Raw genomic sequence first — 17,882 nt, forward strand, 5'->3', positions numbered from 1 at the left:
TTCTATTATCACGCTACCCATTTGAAGCCGTTGGTTAGTGCAGCGTTTGCTATCTTTGTTCAACAAATTGGATCAAATGGTAGGGCGACAATTGGAGCACTCGATTGGAACTTTAGTTGCGATCAAACACTAGCATTTCATCGTTTTTAGGCCATTTGTGTTATTAGATTGGTTCTTAAGAACGAAGCAAGGTTGTGAATGCCAAATTAATGCACTCCATCGAGTGTAGGCAGAGTAATTAATAATCTTGTGAGGTACCCTTCTAAATAGAGTAAAAATAGGTACTTTACCCTATTTCCAATTTTGATGAAGCAACAAATCTCCCGAGTAACAGAAAAACTCACGACATACACTTTTGTAAAAAAATGAGTTATGGGCATCATTTACATAGATCGTTATGGGACTGATATGCGTAGAACTTTCCGGTTTCCGCTCGATTTCTCGGCATAACAGTCCCACTTAACATTTTTCTTAAAAACTAACGTTAATTGAATCTCTATAATAAAAAACTGGGCTGATTATATTGAAAACGATTGCCATGAACGTAATTTTGGACAATAAAGCTTTATTTGTTACACCGTATCCCTCCAGATGGCTAATACAATTTTCATCTTCAATCGCGTTTTTCTCAGTTGCCAGTTTTGCAACATGGGACAATTGGGCGTAGAATGGCAGCACAGGACCGTTGTTTGAAATAAAGATTCCGTGTAATTCTTATCGCTGGCGCTAGAAATTTTGCACTACCCCACAGGACCGTTGTTTGAAATAAAGATTCCGTGTTATTTCTTTTGCCATTCTGATAAATTGGAATCAAATTTATAATTTTAAACAATAACTCATTATTTGATTCCATCTTTGGAATTACCGTATCGACAACAAAATGTTGAATTCCGTTAATATACTGTATCAAATTGCCACAAATTCGGGTGTACCAATTTGCCACGGGGTACGCACTAAATGTTTATGTCTTGAAGTAGATGTAGTTGTAGTTAGTATTTTACCTCCAGCAATAAAACCGATTCTAATTAGAATTGGTTGTGTTATTGGCGCCGGAATACTACGGAGTTCAGCTTAGTCGGAAAATCAGTCGAAATGTTGGCTAGTTCTCATTTGCATTTCGGAACCAGTAACACAACCTAGGGGCAGATCACGTGTGATGCATTTTTAAAAATCAGCTAAATTAAATGCATTTCTTTCCATCGAAATAGAAATTCATAATGTATTTTGCGTTGCGTGTAAGACGTCAAAACCGTACAAAAAATTAGCCTTACATTCAACAAACGTCGAAAAAAGTGAATCAGCGTTTGTTAAACACACTTTTCTGCGAGAGAGTGCAAAGTGGATGCAAAAATGGAAATTAAATGCATTTTTTCTAATTTGATGCAAATTCGTTATACATTTCTAGAGTGATCTGCCCCCAAAACACTACTGATTCTTGTTAGAATCGGTTGTGTCACTGCAGCCGGAATACGAATTAGAACCAGACAGAATTCCGGCTCATTTCCGATTGAACTTTACTGGGTGTCGCAAAGTCCATATCAGTGTTCCGAAATTTCAAAATCAATTACCTATTTCTGCTTGTATTTACCGAAACCGACATTCAGATTCAACGCCTCCCTCATTCATTTACTTTCCCACTGACTGAAATTTCATGCAGAATCGAATGCTTGAGTGCAGAGGAAATATAAATTCATTCACCAACCAAAGCATTCATTTGTTATTATGTCGACAGTTTGAAGGCAGAAGTTAGAATCTTCTATATTTTCGAGCATAAGTGAACTGCGTAATCTATATCTGATGCACTTTTGATCAATAATCCTCTCAGAGCTAGCATAGAAATAAAATTCATTTTGCTTCTGAAACTGAACATGTCTGTACCTGAAAGCGCTGCGTCGGGAGAACGAATGACGATGGAAATGAATCAAAAATTTCATTCATCGCAGCGGGCATGAATTGAATTTCGTTTTCTTTCAAGTTCATGCAGCGATGTCAATTTTTTTAAGCTCTGGTCCATATACCGATAGCCGATAGTAGCGCCGGCTAGCGGCTAGTTGTTGCTTGCTTAAAAATGATAGTTATATTTTTACACATACAATCTGACTTGGATGTCATATATTAATAGTGAAAGAAAAACAACTTTTGGGATGGGTCATAATCCACATTGAGGAGAAATTCCGGAGAAACTATTGTTGGTTCAGCGCAGTTCACAGCAGTCACGAAAGAGTTGATGAAACTCCTTTTGTTCACGAGCACACCGTGTTTGGTGAATATTGGTTTGGAACTTCCCCTCAACGTGTATTTTGATAATTGTCTTTTAACCACAAATCTCCGATTAACATGGGGAACGTGCTATTTGAGCCAGTCGCTACTGATTCTTGATTCTTGTTCTAAGTTAGATGATATGATGAATCAACGTGCTCCGTGTATCAACCTCGAAAAACAACGCAGTTTACTTCAGCAAATTAATATCATTATTGAAACCACGCTTAAAGTGCTACCACTTCATTATTTTTGTTTTACTGTATACTGTTCTGCCCAAGTTGTACAGTAATGTTTCCATATCTAGAGGGCCAACTATACTATCTACAAAATCTGTCTAAACATCTATTATCTGAGATATGGTGGATTCTCACATAGAATAACGCGCAAATTTTCTCCCATGCGAATATATTTGACTGTAGCGTCCGAAAGATGTATGTTAGATGGTTTCCGCAAAATTTAGTAAAACCCAACTTTCTCTCTGGCTTTTCAGTATAGTATTATCCTCTTCAAAGCCTTCGTAATACATAAAAAAACGAAAGTGTCTTCGAAACCGATCGTTCGTATAAACTGGTTCTGCAAAACAATCGTTGTATGGCCGAAAAACTTATTCCACCGCAAGTCTGTTTGCATATTATACATCTTCATTGCACTCCTGATTCGGAGCCGTCGTAGTATATGCTTCAGACAATAACTGCCGGGCAAATCTTAGTTCATAGAAATCGTCGTCCGTCTCGAACCCATCAAATTTCTCAGAATTGTTATTACATAGAAAATTTTAGCATATTTGAACAAAAAAATGTCTTATTGAATTCAATTATACAATGTTTATTGCTTCAAACGGCAAAATTAATGGTACACACATTTTTTGCATTGAAACAACAATTAACTTTTAATTTCAATGAACATTTCCAGTTTGAATAAATTTGCAACCATTTCAATAAAATAATTTTTGGAAAAGAGAACGATACTTGTTACTGAAACGGTTTTGTTGAATTCAATAAATAAATGTATTTTCTCTCCAGTCAAATTTTTTTCACTGAATTAAATCCAAATAATTAAAAAAAAAACGAGTTTTATTGCATGATTGCAAAAAAAATGTAACGTTACTATACCCTCTAAGAACGGTTGGTTTCAAAATTGTCCAATGAAGGACGTTCGTTGGACCAATTTGGACAACGTCCAAATAACCGTTCAACGAACGTCCATCGTTGGACCCGTGTTGAACGATTTTGAAACAAATTTTTGGACGTCTCAGTGGGTAATAACAGCTACCGGTGTGAAAACAGATTATTATTTTGGCAACCCATTTACCAACGACCGGTGCGAAAACGGGTGTCTAAATATATTATGATCGTTTAGCGTAATCAAAATACACACGCATTTGCTTACGCACCGGTGCTGCCCGGTCAAACCATTCGGAATTTGATTCGGAATCCTGAATGGAGTCAGTATGGATTCCAAATCAAATGCAACAACCGATTCTGAGTCGGAATCGGTTGTTGCATTTGATTTGGAATCCATAATGACTCCATTCAGAAATCCGAACCGGTTCCGGAATGAGTTTAACTGGGTGATAGTCTTATAAATAGACCCGGTGGCTAGAACTTTGGCCAAAATGCATGCATACACAGAAAAAAATATTTTGTAATTTTAAGTTTATTTTCATGCACATATTTGGAGCATGAATATAAATGTAAAATTAAGTTCCACCAAAAATCCACACGACTTATCGTGCTTTCTTCACGAATTTTATTATAATTCTACACGTTAATTGAAAATTACAGTTTCTTTAAACGGAAAACCAATGCACTTCAATGTATTTTTTACACGCTTATTACTGTAAAATGAATATTACACGAATGAAAGTGTAAAATTGTATGCTTGTTGATGCTCCAATTGAGTGCATTGAATTTAACGTAATTTTCAATCAAAGTTTTGGTTCAATCTTTGTATGTTTACATTCGTATTGATTTACATGTCGTTTAAATTTCATCATTTTTATGTGTGTACGCCTGCTGCTATGTATTACGACACCACGCACTGCACTGTAGAAGCTTACGAACGGCGCCGGAACACTAACCGCTGAGGGCTGCTGGGCTTGTGACTATGTCAATTAATTGACCATACCGAAATCCAATTCGACACATAGTTTCCGAAAAAAGCTTGCCAGGTCGCTCAGGACAACGGAATTTTGCAGTTTTTGTGTAACGACACTGATCTGATGTAGGCCGGTGGCTTCTGCTGCTACCGCTGACGAAAAAGACGATTCTCATCATTTTTCAAACTCCTCTTTACCTATTGCCGTATGTCCAACGTAACGAACGGATCCGGATTTTCTCGAACATACTGCACACAATCGTTACATAAAAATTAAACATTTTAAACTAGATACATCATATTTAAATGCTCACCATTCTAATTCATTAATGTAAACTTTTTTTCTCTTTTTGGCACAGATCAGGTTGATCCATATAGAAATGTAACTTTATGACGTAGCTGAAGTCAAAGTGACATTATTTTTATTGTATTTTTTCGATTTTTTTATCACCTCCTGTCAAAATGCCGCGAGCCTCCATGCGGAATAATTGACATCTTTACGCAGAAAATATATATAGGGGGCGCTACCTGCTTGAGGTGGATGTTTTACGAATGAACTGTCAAATCAGTAGAAAATTTTCAAAAGTTCACGCTATTTTTGCATTTTTTAAGAAAATTGGTCATATTTGTATAAAAAACTGAAAGTGAAGTGGAAGAAAACTTATTTCCTTCAAGATGGCAATTGATTTGTTATGCAAAAGAGGGATATTGTACCATATTTTCCAATTTTTCTTTCTTAATCGGTATAAAACCACTTCGTACAAATATGTGTATACTCGAAATGAGAGCTAATTCGTGCCAGAAGTGAACTTATATTTGTTATTCTTTGATGGGTTGTTTAAATATTCTTAAATCGGGCGGTTGTGAACCCTAATCTAGAAGCATAGAATACACATTTTCGAAGATTTTTTATGTTTAACTCAAGTGTATCTACTAAAAATTATTATCAGTAACTTCCAAATCGTTTTTCTTCCCCTCTGAGTCCATTATTCGATGATGATTGATGCGTATTTACAGAAAAACATGAAAAAATTACATCAAATTATTTATCGTAGATATGAAAGACACACAAACATCCACCTTAGTTTGTTTATGCTATTAATCTGTAGATGTCGCAGCAGGTAAATGAGCTTTGCAGCAAAATGCCAATACCTCTGACCATTATTTCGCAAGGAAAAGCTTGCCTTGTTAACAGCACATAGAAAGTGACGCCACCTAGCGCTAAAACATTAAACTGCTTATTTTTCGAGCAGTGTCTCGACTAACTGGAATTTATCGATCAGTTTTCGCGAGAGCTGCGTACCGCTTACGAAATGGAAACGAAAATATTTTTCGCAAGCATTTCGCGACGTTTTTTATGCATAGGTTTTGTATAGGAAATTTCATTTCGCAAGAGGTGCATACTTAGCTTTAGCTGGTAGGTAATGGATTTTAAGTGTGTACAGCAAATATTCCGGTTGCCAGAAAAAATAAATAGTCTGTATTGCGCACTTCCCACCAACCTGGATTCCGCACTTTTAAAGTGCGAGTGATCTCAAAACTGCGAGCTGTCAAAAAACATGTATTTCAAGTGATAGAAATGGTACCTTCATAGACAGACCAGTCGAACTAACCAGTCTATGAGAAGAATTAAATGGAAGAATGCTAAGTGCGCAGTGCGGTTATAATCCAGTTTTTAGTGCCACAAGCAATATTCTACGCAGTGTTGCGCATTCTTCTGTACGGGACTCTATATTGGTTCTCAAACGTGAAACTTATCCGGTCGACGCGCCAACTAGATTTCATTATTGGTACCAGTCAAATGATGATAAAAATATTTTCTTGCATTGATGATGTAGGACGGTTGTACTATTTTAATTGTTTTAAGATAAACAATACATAGTTCCACAAACAAATTAATTACGGGTGATAAGAAAAAACTCGTTCTTTAGTTTGGCACCAAAACATTCAGTCGAACTCGATATTTTATTGCGAATTATTGCGATCCGGAATTATTTTTGTATTGTTGAGGTTATGTCGGTTGTTTTACATACGGGAAATGTTTACTTAGAAATTGGATTTATCAATGGATAACCTCGACTTTCAATACCTGCACTCTTTAATCCGGCGATTTTCTCCCACTATCGTTTTTTATTGAGATTTCAATCTCTAAATTTCGTTTTAGCATAAACTGAAACCGGAAGATCGAATTCTTAGTGGTGTATCAAGAAATTTACCATCAAGATATTTTTCAAACGTAGGAAACATATTTTCTTCATCAATTTTTCTTTTCATTAGATGAAATTTGATTATTTTTTTATTATTATTTCTCGACAAACATATGATTACGGCCTAAAAGCCAACTGTCAAAATCCACTTTGAATGGAAATTCCAGACAAACCGTTACTAGTCGAGCACAGTTCACAACAGTTTATGAAAGAGAAAACTTTTCTCTTTCGTTTACTACCAACATCTGTGATTGGCATGTAACGGTTTGTCCGGAATTTCCATTCAAAGTGTATTTTGACAGTTGACTTTTAGGCCCTAATCATACGTTTGTCGAGATTTGATTATAATTTTGAATGAATTTATGAATTTCAAAATTTAATTTTCAATGTGTTTTGACAGTTGAAAATAAAAACATCATCATTGCACTTTCATGCCATCTTGCGGTCTACATCCAGCTTTAGATCGCGATTTGTATACAGCAGGTACCCAGTAAAGCTCAGCCGGAATTGAACTGGAATTCTGGCTGGTTCCAGTTCGTACACGGGCTCCAGTGACACAACCGATTCTAACTAGAATCGGTTATGTCACTGGAGCCCGTGTACGAACTGGAACCAGCCAGAATTCCGGTTCATTTCCGGCTGAGCTTAACTGGGTAATTGCTACGCCGCCATGATTTCTACGCCAACATCTAAAACGTAGCGTTAGGGTCGATCCACAATAAACAGAATCAATTCCATTCCACACAATTTTGTGATAGTCAAGTTCGTTTAATTTGTTGGTGCACCATGGTGTAAAGTTTTTGTTATTCACCGACATGCCCAAAACAACATATTGCTTCAATTAGCTATCCGATATTTTCGCTTTTTAACAAATGTCTAAAAATTGAGTCATGCCGTACGGTATCTGACTAGTGAGAATCGAGCTTCGAGCAAAACAAGCAGAACAATTTGAACTGTCAGTGGTGCCCATAATTTGTGGGCCCGCTGAGATGTTGACTTATGTCAGTTCAATACAAATGGGATAGGAGTGCCATATACGTGGTATACAGACTCCAGGTTACACTAGTTTCAAATTACAGTTTTATCTACTTTAGGTTTTTCTTCCACAAACTATTTCTCTCTACCTTTCTTGGGCTATAAATGCACTATTTTCATTTAATGTAACGCATCATTAATAAGTTATTTTGGTCAAGAATAGTTTTACTGACATTTTTGGTACTTAACAGACTTAAAATAATTATTGCAGACTTTTGGAAAAAGTATCTGGCATCTCTGACGTGATGTTTGTTGATAATCTTTTTTTTCTTTGCTGTGTCAATTACTTGACGGCTGAGACCATTCAGTTGATAATCTTTGACGAAGTATTTAGGCATAGTGAATAATTCAGTATATATTTGGTTGTTTAGTAATTATGCCAGTAACGTGCTCCACAAAATGCGGTCGGAAGGCATTTTTGAAGGTATGATAATAAAATGTTTTCAAAAAGCGGACCCTACACGATACAAAAATATTGTAAATAAATATATTGACAAGACTCAATCCATCAATCCCATTTAAATTCTACTGAATCAATATTTTCAAGATGACATTGCGCCATCAATATATTGATCAATAATTGGTTTATTGACTATTTTTCTGCCCGTGTAGGGTCCGCTATAGATTTTGTGTCCGAGGTGCCAACCGAAGGTCTGCCCCAAAGCGAAGACTGCATATCAATAGGTCTGTTCCAGTACCAGGAGAAACTGGAAGTACTCCGGAGAAAATCGTTCCTGTACTCTCTTCTTCCCTTTTTTCTTCTGGTAGCAAACCGGAGTAAAAAGGAGCAAAGATTTTTCGCTCCTGTTTACTCCGGAGTGACTTCCGTGTACTGGAACAAACCTAATATGTATTAAGGTTGCACAGAAAGTGCGCAAAATTCGCAAACGAAAAAAGCAGTTTTTTTCCACACCGTATGTCAGATCTTCATAAAAATCAATCAGCGTATGTAGAATGTTGTTACAGTACTGCTGATTGATTGTTATGAAGATCTGACATACGGTGTGGAAAAAAACTGCTTTTTTCGTTTGCGAATTTTGCGCATTCTCTGTGCAACCTTAATATGTAGTCTTCGCCCAAAGGGAAAAAGAGCGTGTCCGTATTGGCATATATGAATAAGAAGAGTGGCAGATTTGACAAACGCAAAACAGATTCAAGATAATCTACGTAAGGTGTATGCATGTGTGTACAATAATATTTTTGGTGGTAAACGCTTTGAGAGGCTGAAAGCACTAGTTTCTATATTCAAAACATTGTTTTAATTAATTTCGTTTTTATTAACCTCTTTTTTTGGAAGTGAATCAGTATTTACGCAATGTCGATCTTGCCAATCGTAAAACCAAAACTCTCGCTTTACGTATGCCTATACCTTATCTGGTACCATCTTGGGGTTTCACGTCATTTGCAGTTTGACAAGACCATAATTTGATGTTGGAACCAAGAGGGTGACGCGACGTCATATTTTCGTAGCCAACATAAGAACTTTGCTTGTAACAAAACGAACGAAATTAATTTTAAATACGAACGAGGAGCACTTTAGTTTACATCAAATCAGTTAAAGTGTTCATTGTTTTCTTTTGTTTACTGCTACTATTGTTTGTTGATGACATTTTAGGCGATTTTGATGTTGTCAAACTGACCCCCATCGATCGGTGGAAAAGCGATGTTGCCTATTGTCAAACTCTGTATGTAGAGATAAGCGGCCCTTACACGTTCAATATTTTTGTCAATACCAGTATTGACGATATTGTTACAATATTTCAGTCCCGTTTGAAATCCACATCGTCAATATATTTTTTTCCATTACACGTACAATACTTTTGTCAATACTCTCTAGTATTGACAAAAATATTGAACGTGTAAGGGCCGCTATAGGGATGCCAGTTACCTGGTTGGAACGGTCCAAGATGGGAGAAAGGTGGGAACATTTGACACTTTTGAGTGTATTAGTTAAATACTTGCAAAATTAAGCATGGCGGCCGCCGCCCTTGAAGTGAATGAACGAGCATCCTGATTCTTTGGCGCACGATGAAAAGTGAGAAAAGGTCGAGCTTCACCTCGGATCTACCTATTAGAACACTTAGGGACACTTTTTACTTCGAAAAAACCGATTAAATTAACTATGACCGAACCGAAAGAAAACTTATGGCAACAGAAAGGCCCACTACGTCATTTGTTTGTGCTTTTCTTGTTCATATCCTCTTATTTTTTCGGCTTCATCAAAGAAAAATGACAACCGCACTCACACACAGTGATGACACAAGTACAGATTTATCTAGAAAGGTACAGATTTTTGAAGCGTTTTTCGTACAGATTCTGTACGGTACAGATTACAGATTTTTGTAAAAAAGTACAGATTGGTACAGATTTTTTTAGATGACAGAAGAGTAAAATAATTTAACCTTGCGATGCATCCCATAATGTGCACAAAGAGCAAAACACAAAAAAAGAGCGGCACAAGAACACTGCGATGTGGAGATCACCCGCCCAAAGAGAAACTTGATAACGAAAAAGAGAAAGAGCTGTGCACCAAGAGATGCAAAATTTCGCACATTGAGTCACCTTGAAGAGCCACTTTTTTGTGCCTCCCCTCACTGACAAACAGGTAGGAAGGGGAATCAAACTATTCAGATTCAGATAAAGATTGATCGGAAGAACGTTTTTAAAATGTTTTTTGGTTGTCTTCTCTGCTTCCGTGCGCATGGGACCATGATGCACACTAAAGAGCCTCTTTATTTCTACTCTTTGAGGTGTGCGGCCATGGAGTAGAATGCACACATGGGAGCAAAACACATAGGAGTGAAGAGGTTTATTGTGAAAGAGAAGAGTCAAAATTTCTGGTTTGATTTCCCCAAATGGAAAATATGTATAAGAAAAATGATTTTTTCTAAACCTTGTTATTGTTTCGGTACAGAATCCGGTACAGATTTTTCTATAGCAGAGTACAGATAGGAAAGATTTTTCAACTCCCGGCACAGATTTAATTGTGGCAACACTGCTCACACACAGAAAAATGTGCATACCTGTATCCGTCTTGGGAATCCCTGAGAATGATCATAGGAAGGGCAATCCCTCGGTGCCAACCTTCCAGATTTATCTGGATTCTTCCTGATTTTCAAGCCTCGTCCAGACGTACAGATTTATGTTTGTCTGATCCAGATTTCAGAGAATTTGCCCAGATTTATCCAGACAATTTAAAAAATAAAATAAGCGTCAAGAGCACTTCCTTGATTCATAAACCACTTGTTGAGAAAGCTGGAAATACAACATATCACAGTTTTTTCACTGAAAGTCAACAAATATTTTGCCGAATTATATCAGCTACAAGTTCCAGCAGTCCAAGATTCTGGAAACTGAGATTCAAAATTTAATCAATGTACTCTATGCTGAAAATTAAGCATTCGACATTTCCAGATTAGTAGTGCAATCTCCGAATTTTTAGTAAGCCGATATGAGCATGAGCATGATGACCATACAATTCAAAGTTGCTACTCCGTGATTGACCAGAACAAGCAAAATTGCACAGAGAATCAACGAATGGGACCTGGGAGTAGCTATCCTGTATTATGTGGTGTTATCATGTGTTCATTACGCTGGGTAGCCGGCTGTCGAGAATTTGATTGAATTATCGTTTGTTGAATTAATTTGGAAATGCCCTGTTTGCAAAAAAGCAACTTCAACTCCGGTTTGCCAACAGTCGGGAGTGTTGCTTATGTTTAATAGAATCAGACGGTATGTGAACAATTTTATTATTCCTTGTTTTTTTTACTCCGGTGAAACACGATATGTATTTAAAAAAGAATTCAATATTATGAAAAAAGATTACCTTTAGCGTCTCAATAGATGTGTCGAAATAGATGCGGTAATACATATGTAATTGAAAACTTCGCAATACAGACACTATTCATTGTATATAAATTCAATATTATGAAAAACGATTACCTTTAGCGTCTCAATAGATTTGTCGAAATAGATGCGGTAATACCTATGCATTTGAAGACTTCGCAATACAAGCACTATTCATCGTATATAAATTCAATATTATGAAAAACGATTACCTTTAGCGTACCAATAGATTTGTCGAAATAGATGCGGTAATACCTATGTAATTGAAGACTTCGCAATACAAGCACTATTCATCGTATATAAAATTTGGTATTTATATAGCAAAAAATGTTATCTCTAACCAGCTCCTAATGTTATTATCTCTAACCAAAACTACCTTTCCTTGACCTGATGTACAGTGTAAACTAACAGATTTTCGTATGCAATAAAACTACAAAATTACAAATTACAAAAAATGACAATTATATATTGATTTCTTTCTCCGAACAATTGAATAAGGTTCCGAGTAATATTCGCGCGCGTTGTTACTCCTCCGGAGATCGCGTAAATGGCTCACTGAACTAACGGTCGCTAGTGCTCAAAGACAGTATAAAATAAGCAGTACCGAATACCTGAAACGACCAGCTTATTATGTCGAATATATAACCGAAGACGCTAATTTTTACACTAATTACTAGAACAAGATTGAAAACAATAAGAACGAAAAGAAACTAACCTGTCACCTTTTACGTCAATAATCCAGCTAGAATATTTTTATACTAATGAAGAAATATGGTTAACATGACAATCAATAATATAGTGCATGCACTACTGAAGGTATTCAATATAATGAGTACAATTAATTTGATTTAATTTAATTGATTTATTGGACTAAAAGTAGGCCAAAGAATATGACAATGAAGCATATGTTCTTCGTGTTGATATGACTGCTGCAAATTGGTAACTGCCTTCTGATTCTTCTTGCGAACTGTCAATTCTCAACCCTCATATGTGATTCAACAGTCATCATTTTACTCAGGCAAGATCATGCGTATTCCTCACGTACAATACCCAGTGGATTAGTTTCCTGGTTGGTCAACTAAACATTGAACAAACAAAGAAATTAGTTTGATCAGTCCAAAGAAATGTCAGCTCGATTGACATCAACCGGCAGATACGTCTTCCCTTAGAATCGACACGACAAGCTTGGAGGCCATTTTGGAGTCTGCTAAAATTTGGTAGTCTGTCCGCTCGCTTCAAATTTATAACACAGAATGAATCGCTGAACTCAATTCAAAGTTTAGCGAAGCAACAAGCATGTATATGAATTCTCTTCTCTCTCTAGTCTTGCTATGCCATCATCGCTCTCTCTCTCAATTGTGCCCGTCGAAAAAGGTGCTTTTCCTACTTCGCTCTATCTTGCTTCTCAATTTTAACGAGTGGTTGCACGAAGGCTGCGGGGAAACTTCGGTAACCATCGTTTTTTTTTTGTTTGTTTAAGACGCCGGTAGCAAATGCGTTCGTCTCTCGGCAAGGTATCGTTCATCTGCAAGATTGCTCTCCTGCTTGTTCTCGTTCTTCTCTCAATAGAGTGCACAAACGCGATTCCTTAGCAGAGAACTTCGGCAGACGTCGTTCTTCAACTTCCGGCAGCAATGCGTTCGTCGCACGCTTGAGGAAGTTGCGTTTCGTTTACACTGAGTAAATTTATCTGTTGAATTAGTATTGAGCCGTTTGCTGCGTGATAGTATCAGAAAGATGCTGAAATCATCACCTAATTATTATTCCTGTTATATAGTTCGATTTGGATTATATTATTTTCGTCATATACCCCACAGCCATCAAATCAAAAAACATTTAAAATTACATACATTTTGTCGTATGTGCAATTCTGAATATAGTAAAATGAAAACTACTTAATTATTTGCAATAAAATAAAATCGGAAAAATTAGTTGCATAACCAAAGATAGCACTGTTGATTAATTTTCAAGGATAGCACTTTTGATGAACCGAATTTTTAGTAAGCCGATATATTTACTAATATAGAAATATTTTTCATTAGTAAAATGTAACAAATATAGCCCATCGGTGAGGAATGCACCTTTTCCTAAAGAATTTAGGTCATCCAGACAATTCCAGACTTTTAAAAAAAATAATAGATTTTTTGAAAAAAAAAACGCTTGGCAACCCTGCCGATTGCTATAACCCAGTTAAGCTCAACCGGAAATAGCTTAGCATAGCATATACGATTACACAAATCGTGGGTTGCTGTACAATGATCAGCTAATATTCACCAAGATATCCACTATATCGTGTTGGAAGAAAAAAACATTTGTATTTGTATTTGTCATATATACACAAACAGGCAATTCAAAGCCCCAATGATGTCTTAATTCTAAACTTATGGCTAACAGTCAAATCGTTACAAACTTAATAAAAAAATAATACTGTAAAAATAATAACAATACAGTGAAAAAATATAAAAAACAGCAATGAAGGAATCAGCCGAAATTAACGGGTACGTTAAAGGTTCTGGAAAATCGTAGACGTAGAGTTGGGCGAGACAAATTAAAGTCGAAAGCTGATGCGACTCGGTTGAAGATCCTTTGTAGACCGGCAATGGTTCCGTGCATGCTATAATTAGTGCGTCGAAATGGCAATCTGAGCATAAGGTTGTTACGCGTTGTTCGAGGTGCGACATTTATATTAATTTGTTCCAAGATGGCTGGACAATCCAGATGACCTCGCCAAGTATCAGCAACGAACAAAGTCCTTGCTGTATTCCTTCGAACATGCAGGGGTTCCAAACTAATCAGCTGGCACCGGTTTTCGTAACTTGGCAGACGGGTGGGATCTCTCCACGGCAACCTACGAAGCGCAAAACGTAAAAAGCGTCGTTGCACGGACTCAATTCCGTCAACACCGTTGTTATAGTTTGGGCTCCAAACTTCGCGACAGTACTTCAGGATTGACCGCGACAAAGAGCAGTACAGCGATTTGAGACAATAAATGTCCGTAAAATTTTTCGCAATCCTGAAGATGCATCCCAGCACTCGAGAGGCTTTGCTAACTGTATATGAGACGTGCTGTTTAAACGTGAGTTGCGAATCTAGTATCACTCCTAGATCCTTCACCTGACTAACGCGTTCGATTTCAGTATCCAGTAGACGGTAGTTAAAACAAACCGGGTCTTTTTTAGTGAGAACGATATCACTGAGCATTTCTTTGGATTTACACACATACGGTTCGTGTTACACCAGTCAGCGAAGGTTTCAAACTGTCGTTGCAGTAATCTACAATCTTCAGTAGAGCGGATGAGAAGGAACATCTTGAGATCGTCTGCGAAGGACAGGCGTGGAGTCTTCAGAACTAGATGGACGTCGTTGAAGTAAAGCAGAAACATCAGCGGTCCCAAGTGACTTCCCTGGGGTACTCCTGACGTAGAAGTAAATGTGGGTGCCTGACAATCTCCAATGACAACCACTATTTCTCGACCTGAAAGGTAGGATCGAAATAACTGCAACAAACTACCGTGAAGCCATGTTGATCGTCACTTAGGTACTGCTTGCAGTGCGCTTGAAGAGGTTCCATAATCACCAGCTCGAACAACTTCGAGACAGCACTCAATGAAGTAATTCCACGGTAATTATTGACGTCTCGCTTATTACCCTTTTTATGGACTGGGAACATGTTCGCGGCCTTCTAGCAGAATGGAAAAATGCCACTGGCAATAGATGCTCTAAAGATGCGAAGAAGTGGAGTCGCTAAAACGTCAATGTGCCTTTTGAAAAGTACTGAAGGGAAGCCATCGGGTCCCGGATTGAAAGACGATTTTAACCGAGAACAAGCTCTGGTAATCATTGTTTCATTGACATCGATGGCGCTTAGAGTTTGGCTCACGATTGGAACTTGGCTAACAGCGAGTTCAATTTGATCAACTGTTAAGGCCTCATCTGTGAACACATTCGCGAATTTCTCCGAGAAAAGTCTGCACCTATATTGGGATGTGGTAGCTATGCGGCCGTTGAAAGTCATAAATGACGGCAATCCGGATTCCTTGCGCTGCTCATTCACATATTTCCAGAAACGTTTTGGGTGCGACTTGAGATTACGCTGAATGTTTTGCTGATATCGAAAGAAACAATCTTGACTAGCTCGTTTATAAGCATGGTTGAGACTGACGTAATAGTTTCTAAGTGAGATTGTGCGATACTTGGTAAACCTTCGCAGAGCAGCTCTCTTAATGGACTTCAGTCATCGCATCGTGCTCGTTTGCCAAGGAGGGCCGGTTTGTTGATGATGAACTTTCTTCGGGACGTGTCTGTCAATAACATAACCCAAAACATTGGAAAATGTTTGAACTGCCGTATCAACATCTTCGGGGTCCAGAATATTTAGCCAATCGAGAGTGGAGAAGAGGTCTGCAATACTGCGATGATCAGCTTTGTGGAAGTCGTATGAGACGAGGACCGGAGGAACAATGTAATCGTGCGCCAGGGTGCGATCAATCGTGGCGATCAATGGTGGGTGATGAGCTACTGGTTTCACTAGAGGAGAGGGAGCCATCACTACTGATGTAGCAAAAACCTGATCGCTGACAAAACAAAGATCAAGGTGGCGGTTATTCTCGTTGGCAATAGGATTAATTTGCAGTAACGTGGCTGAGCTGTAGCTGTCAAGAAGCCTCGCCGCCCCTGAGTGAAGAACGGAGTAATCGGAGTCCGGGTAAATAAATCCATTGCGGGAAGCTTTCCACGAAATGCAGGGGAGATTGAAATCTCCTAGTATGATGATCTCATCAACCGATTTAGCGTCTTCGAGGATGGTAAAAACTGAGCTGCAGTGTGCGTCAACTTATTCGATGTCACGGACTCGGTCGGGTGGGACGTACAACGCACACAACTACAACTTACGGTCACCAAGCTCGATTATCGTCCAGACCTGGTCGAGGCAATCCCAGCAAGTCTTCTCAACAACTCGTGCCTTCAAGCTGCGATGAACTGCTACTAATACACCACATTCAGTAGATTTACGGCTATTTCTAAGGTTCCGATCGCAACGAAAAACCTCATATCCAGTACACAGAAAAAAAATATTTGTAGAAGTAAGAGTGTTCCGCTCTTAGCAAAAAACAACCAATGCCTACTATTAGGTTGAAAGTAAAACTTTTAAATTAATCAATAATAATAATCAAAGTAAAAGTTTTCCTTTTAAGCTAATGAAGAATAGTAATCAAAATAAAAGATTTATTTTCAAACTAAGAGTATGCGTTGGTTGTTTTTTTGCTAAGAATGAAAAACTCTTATTTTTACCAACATTTTTTTTCTGTGTACCGAACACCTGACTGGAAAGCGTGTCATCGTTTAACCACGTTTCGACGAATACGATGATATCGAAACTGTTATCGGAGACTGCAAGGCGATACTCCTCAACGGTTGAATTGATACCACCAACGTTTTGGTAGTATAGTAGCAGCTTGTCCCGTCGTTGTCCAAGGCTGTAAATCGAAGAGTTTTGAGGCAAAAAAGAGCTCACAGATGCTTCATACTTGCCTGATGTAGGTTTGCGGAAGACCCCTCGTCCCAACTCCACCACAGGACCGGGACGGCTGCTGGTCGCTGGCTGGAAGGGCTCGACTGTGATGGGGGACTAAGGGCTTCCTCAGGACTGGTGGCACGTGTGCGTCCCGGTGACCGGGAAAACGGGAAACCGAGGGTTGTACTGAATGCAGTAGGGCTAGGTACCACTCGCGAACGGCAGCGGATCGCTGGAATGAAAGGCGGCGTCTGATACCGATAGGAACTTTGCGCAATTGACGGTGAGCTGAAATCGAAGAACATTTCGGTGCTAGAAGGTTTCGAAATAGATGGATACTTGCCGCAGTATGAAGTTTGGAAGACCCTTTTTCCATTCCCGCACACAGGACCGGGACGACTGGTGAACGCTGGCTGCAGTAGCTGGACTGTGGAGGGGGGATCGAGGGCTTCCATAGTACAAGCGGCGGTGCATCCCGGAGGCCGATGTAACCTATTGACGAAATCTATCCTGTCTGTGCTGGTCGAAGTTAAATTCGCGAACCAGCACTCCAGTTGGCCAAGTAGATGCTCTGAGTGCCACGTCCTTTAGTTCACTCGGAAGCTCGACTCGGAAGGAAACAAAATTGAGTTTTGTTAGATCAGCATCCTTCCTAACCAACAAGATTGTTTTGGGTGTATCGCTTATTCCAAGGCATTCTTGGGTCATAGCGACGATATCATCCACTGTATGGCTCGGATCGAGGCGGCTCAGGTAGACCCAGAACTGTTCCCGCTCATCAGCAACTGTTCTGATTTCCCGCTGAATTGCTCGAGTACCACAGACAGCGGCTGCAGTGGCGCGAATTTTAGCGTAATTCTCGCGACTTCTTTTTGGAGTGGGTAGATCCGCCGGAAGTCGCTTGACAGACAGCCCCTTTG

The 17,882-nt window shown here is 38.5% G+C and overlaps 1 protein-coding gene across 19 annotated transcripts in view; it reads left to right on the top strand.

Annotated features, from left to right (window-relative positions):
- The window catches only part of LOC131691518 (cytoplasmic tRNA 2-thiolation protein 1), a 188,506-nt gene that overhangs the window by 52,195 nt on the left and 118,429 nt on the right, over positions 1 to 17,882 (top strand). Inside the window, exon 1 of one of the 19 annotated variants that reach the window (XM_058978003.1) lies at positions 7,866 to 8,025. The exons of the other annotated variants lie outside the window; for them this stretch is intronic. Within the exon in view, the coding sequence (XP_058833986.1) occupies positions 7,978 to 8,025 (48 nt within the window). The 5' untranslated portion in view covers positions 7,866 to 7,977. Of the gene's footprint in view, positions 1 to 7,865; positions 8,026 to 17,882 lie in introns of those variants that run through there. 19 annotated transcript variants of the gene reach the window in all.

The sequence above is a fragment of the Topomyia yanbarensis genome, chromosome 3 (assembly GCF_030247195.1).
Source record: "Topomyia yanbarensis strain Yona2022 chromosome 3, ASM3024719v1, whole genome shotgun sequence".
In the NCBI taxonomy this organism is placed as follows: domain Eukaryota; kingdom Metazoa; phylum Arthropoda; class Insecta; order Diptera; family Culicidae; genus Topomyia; species Topomyia yanbarensis.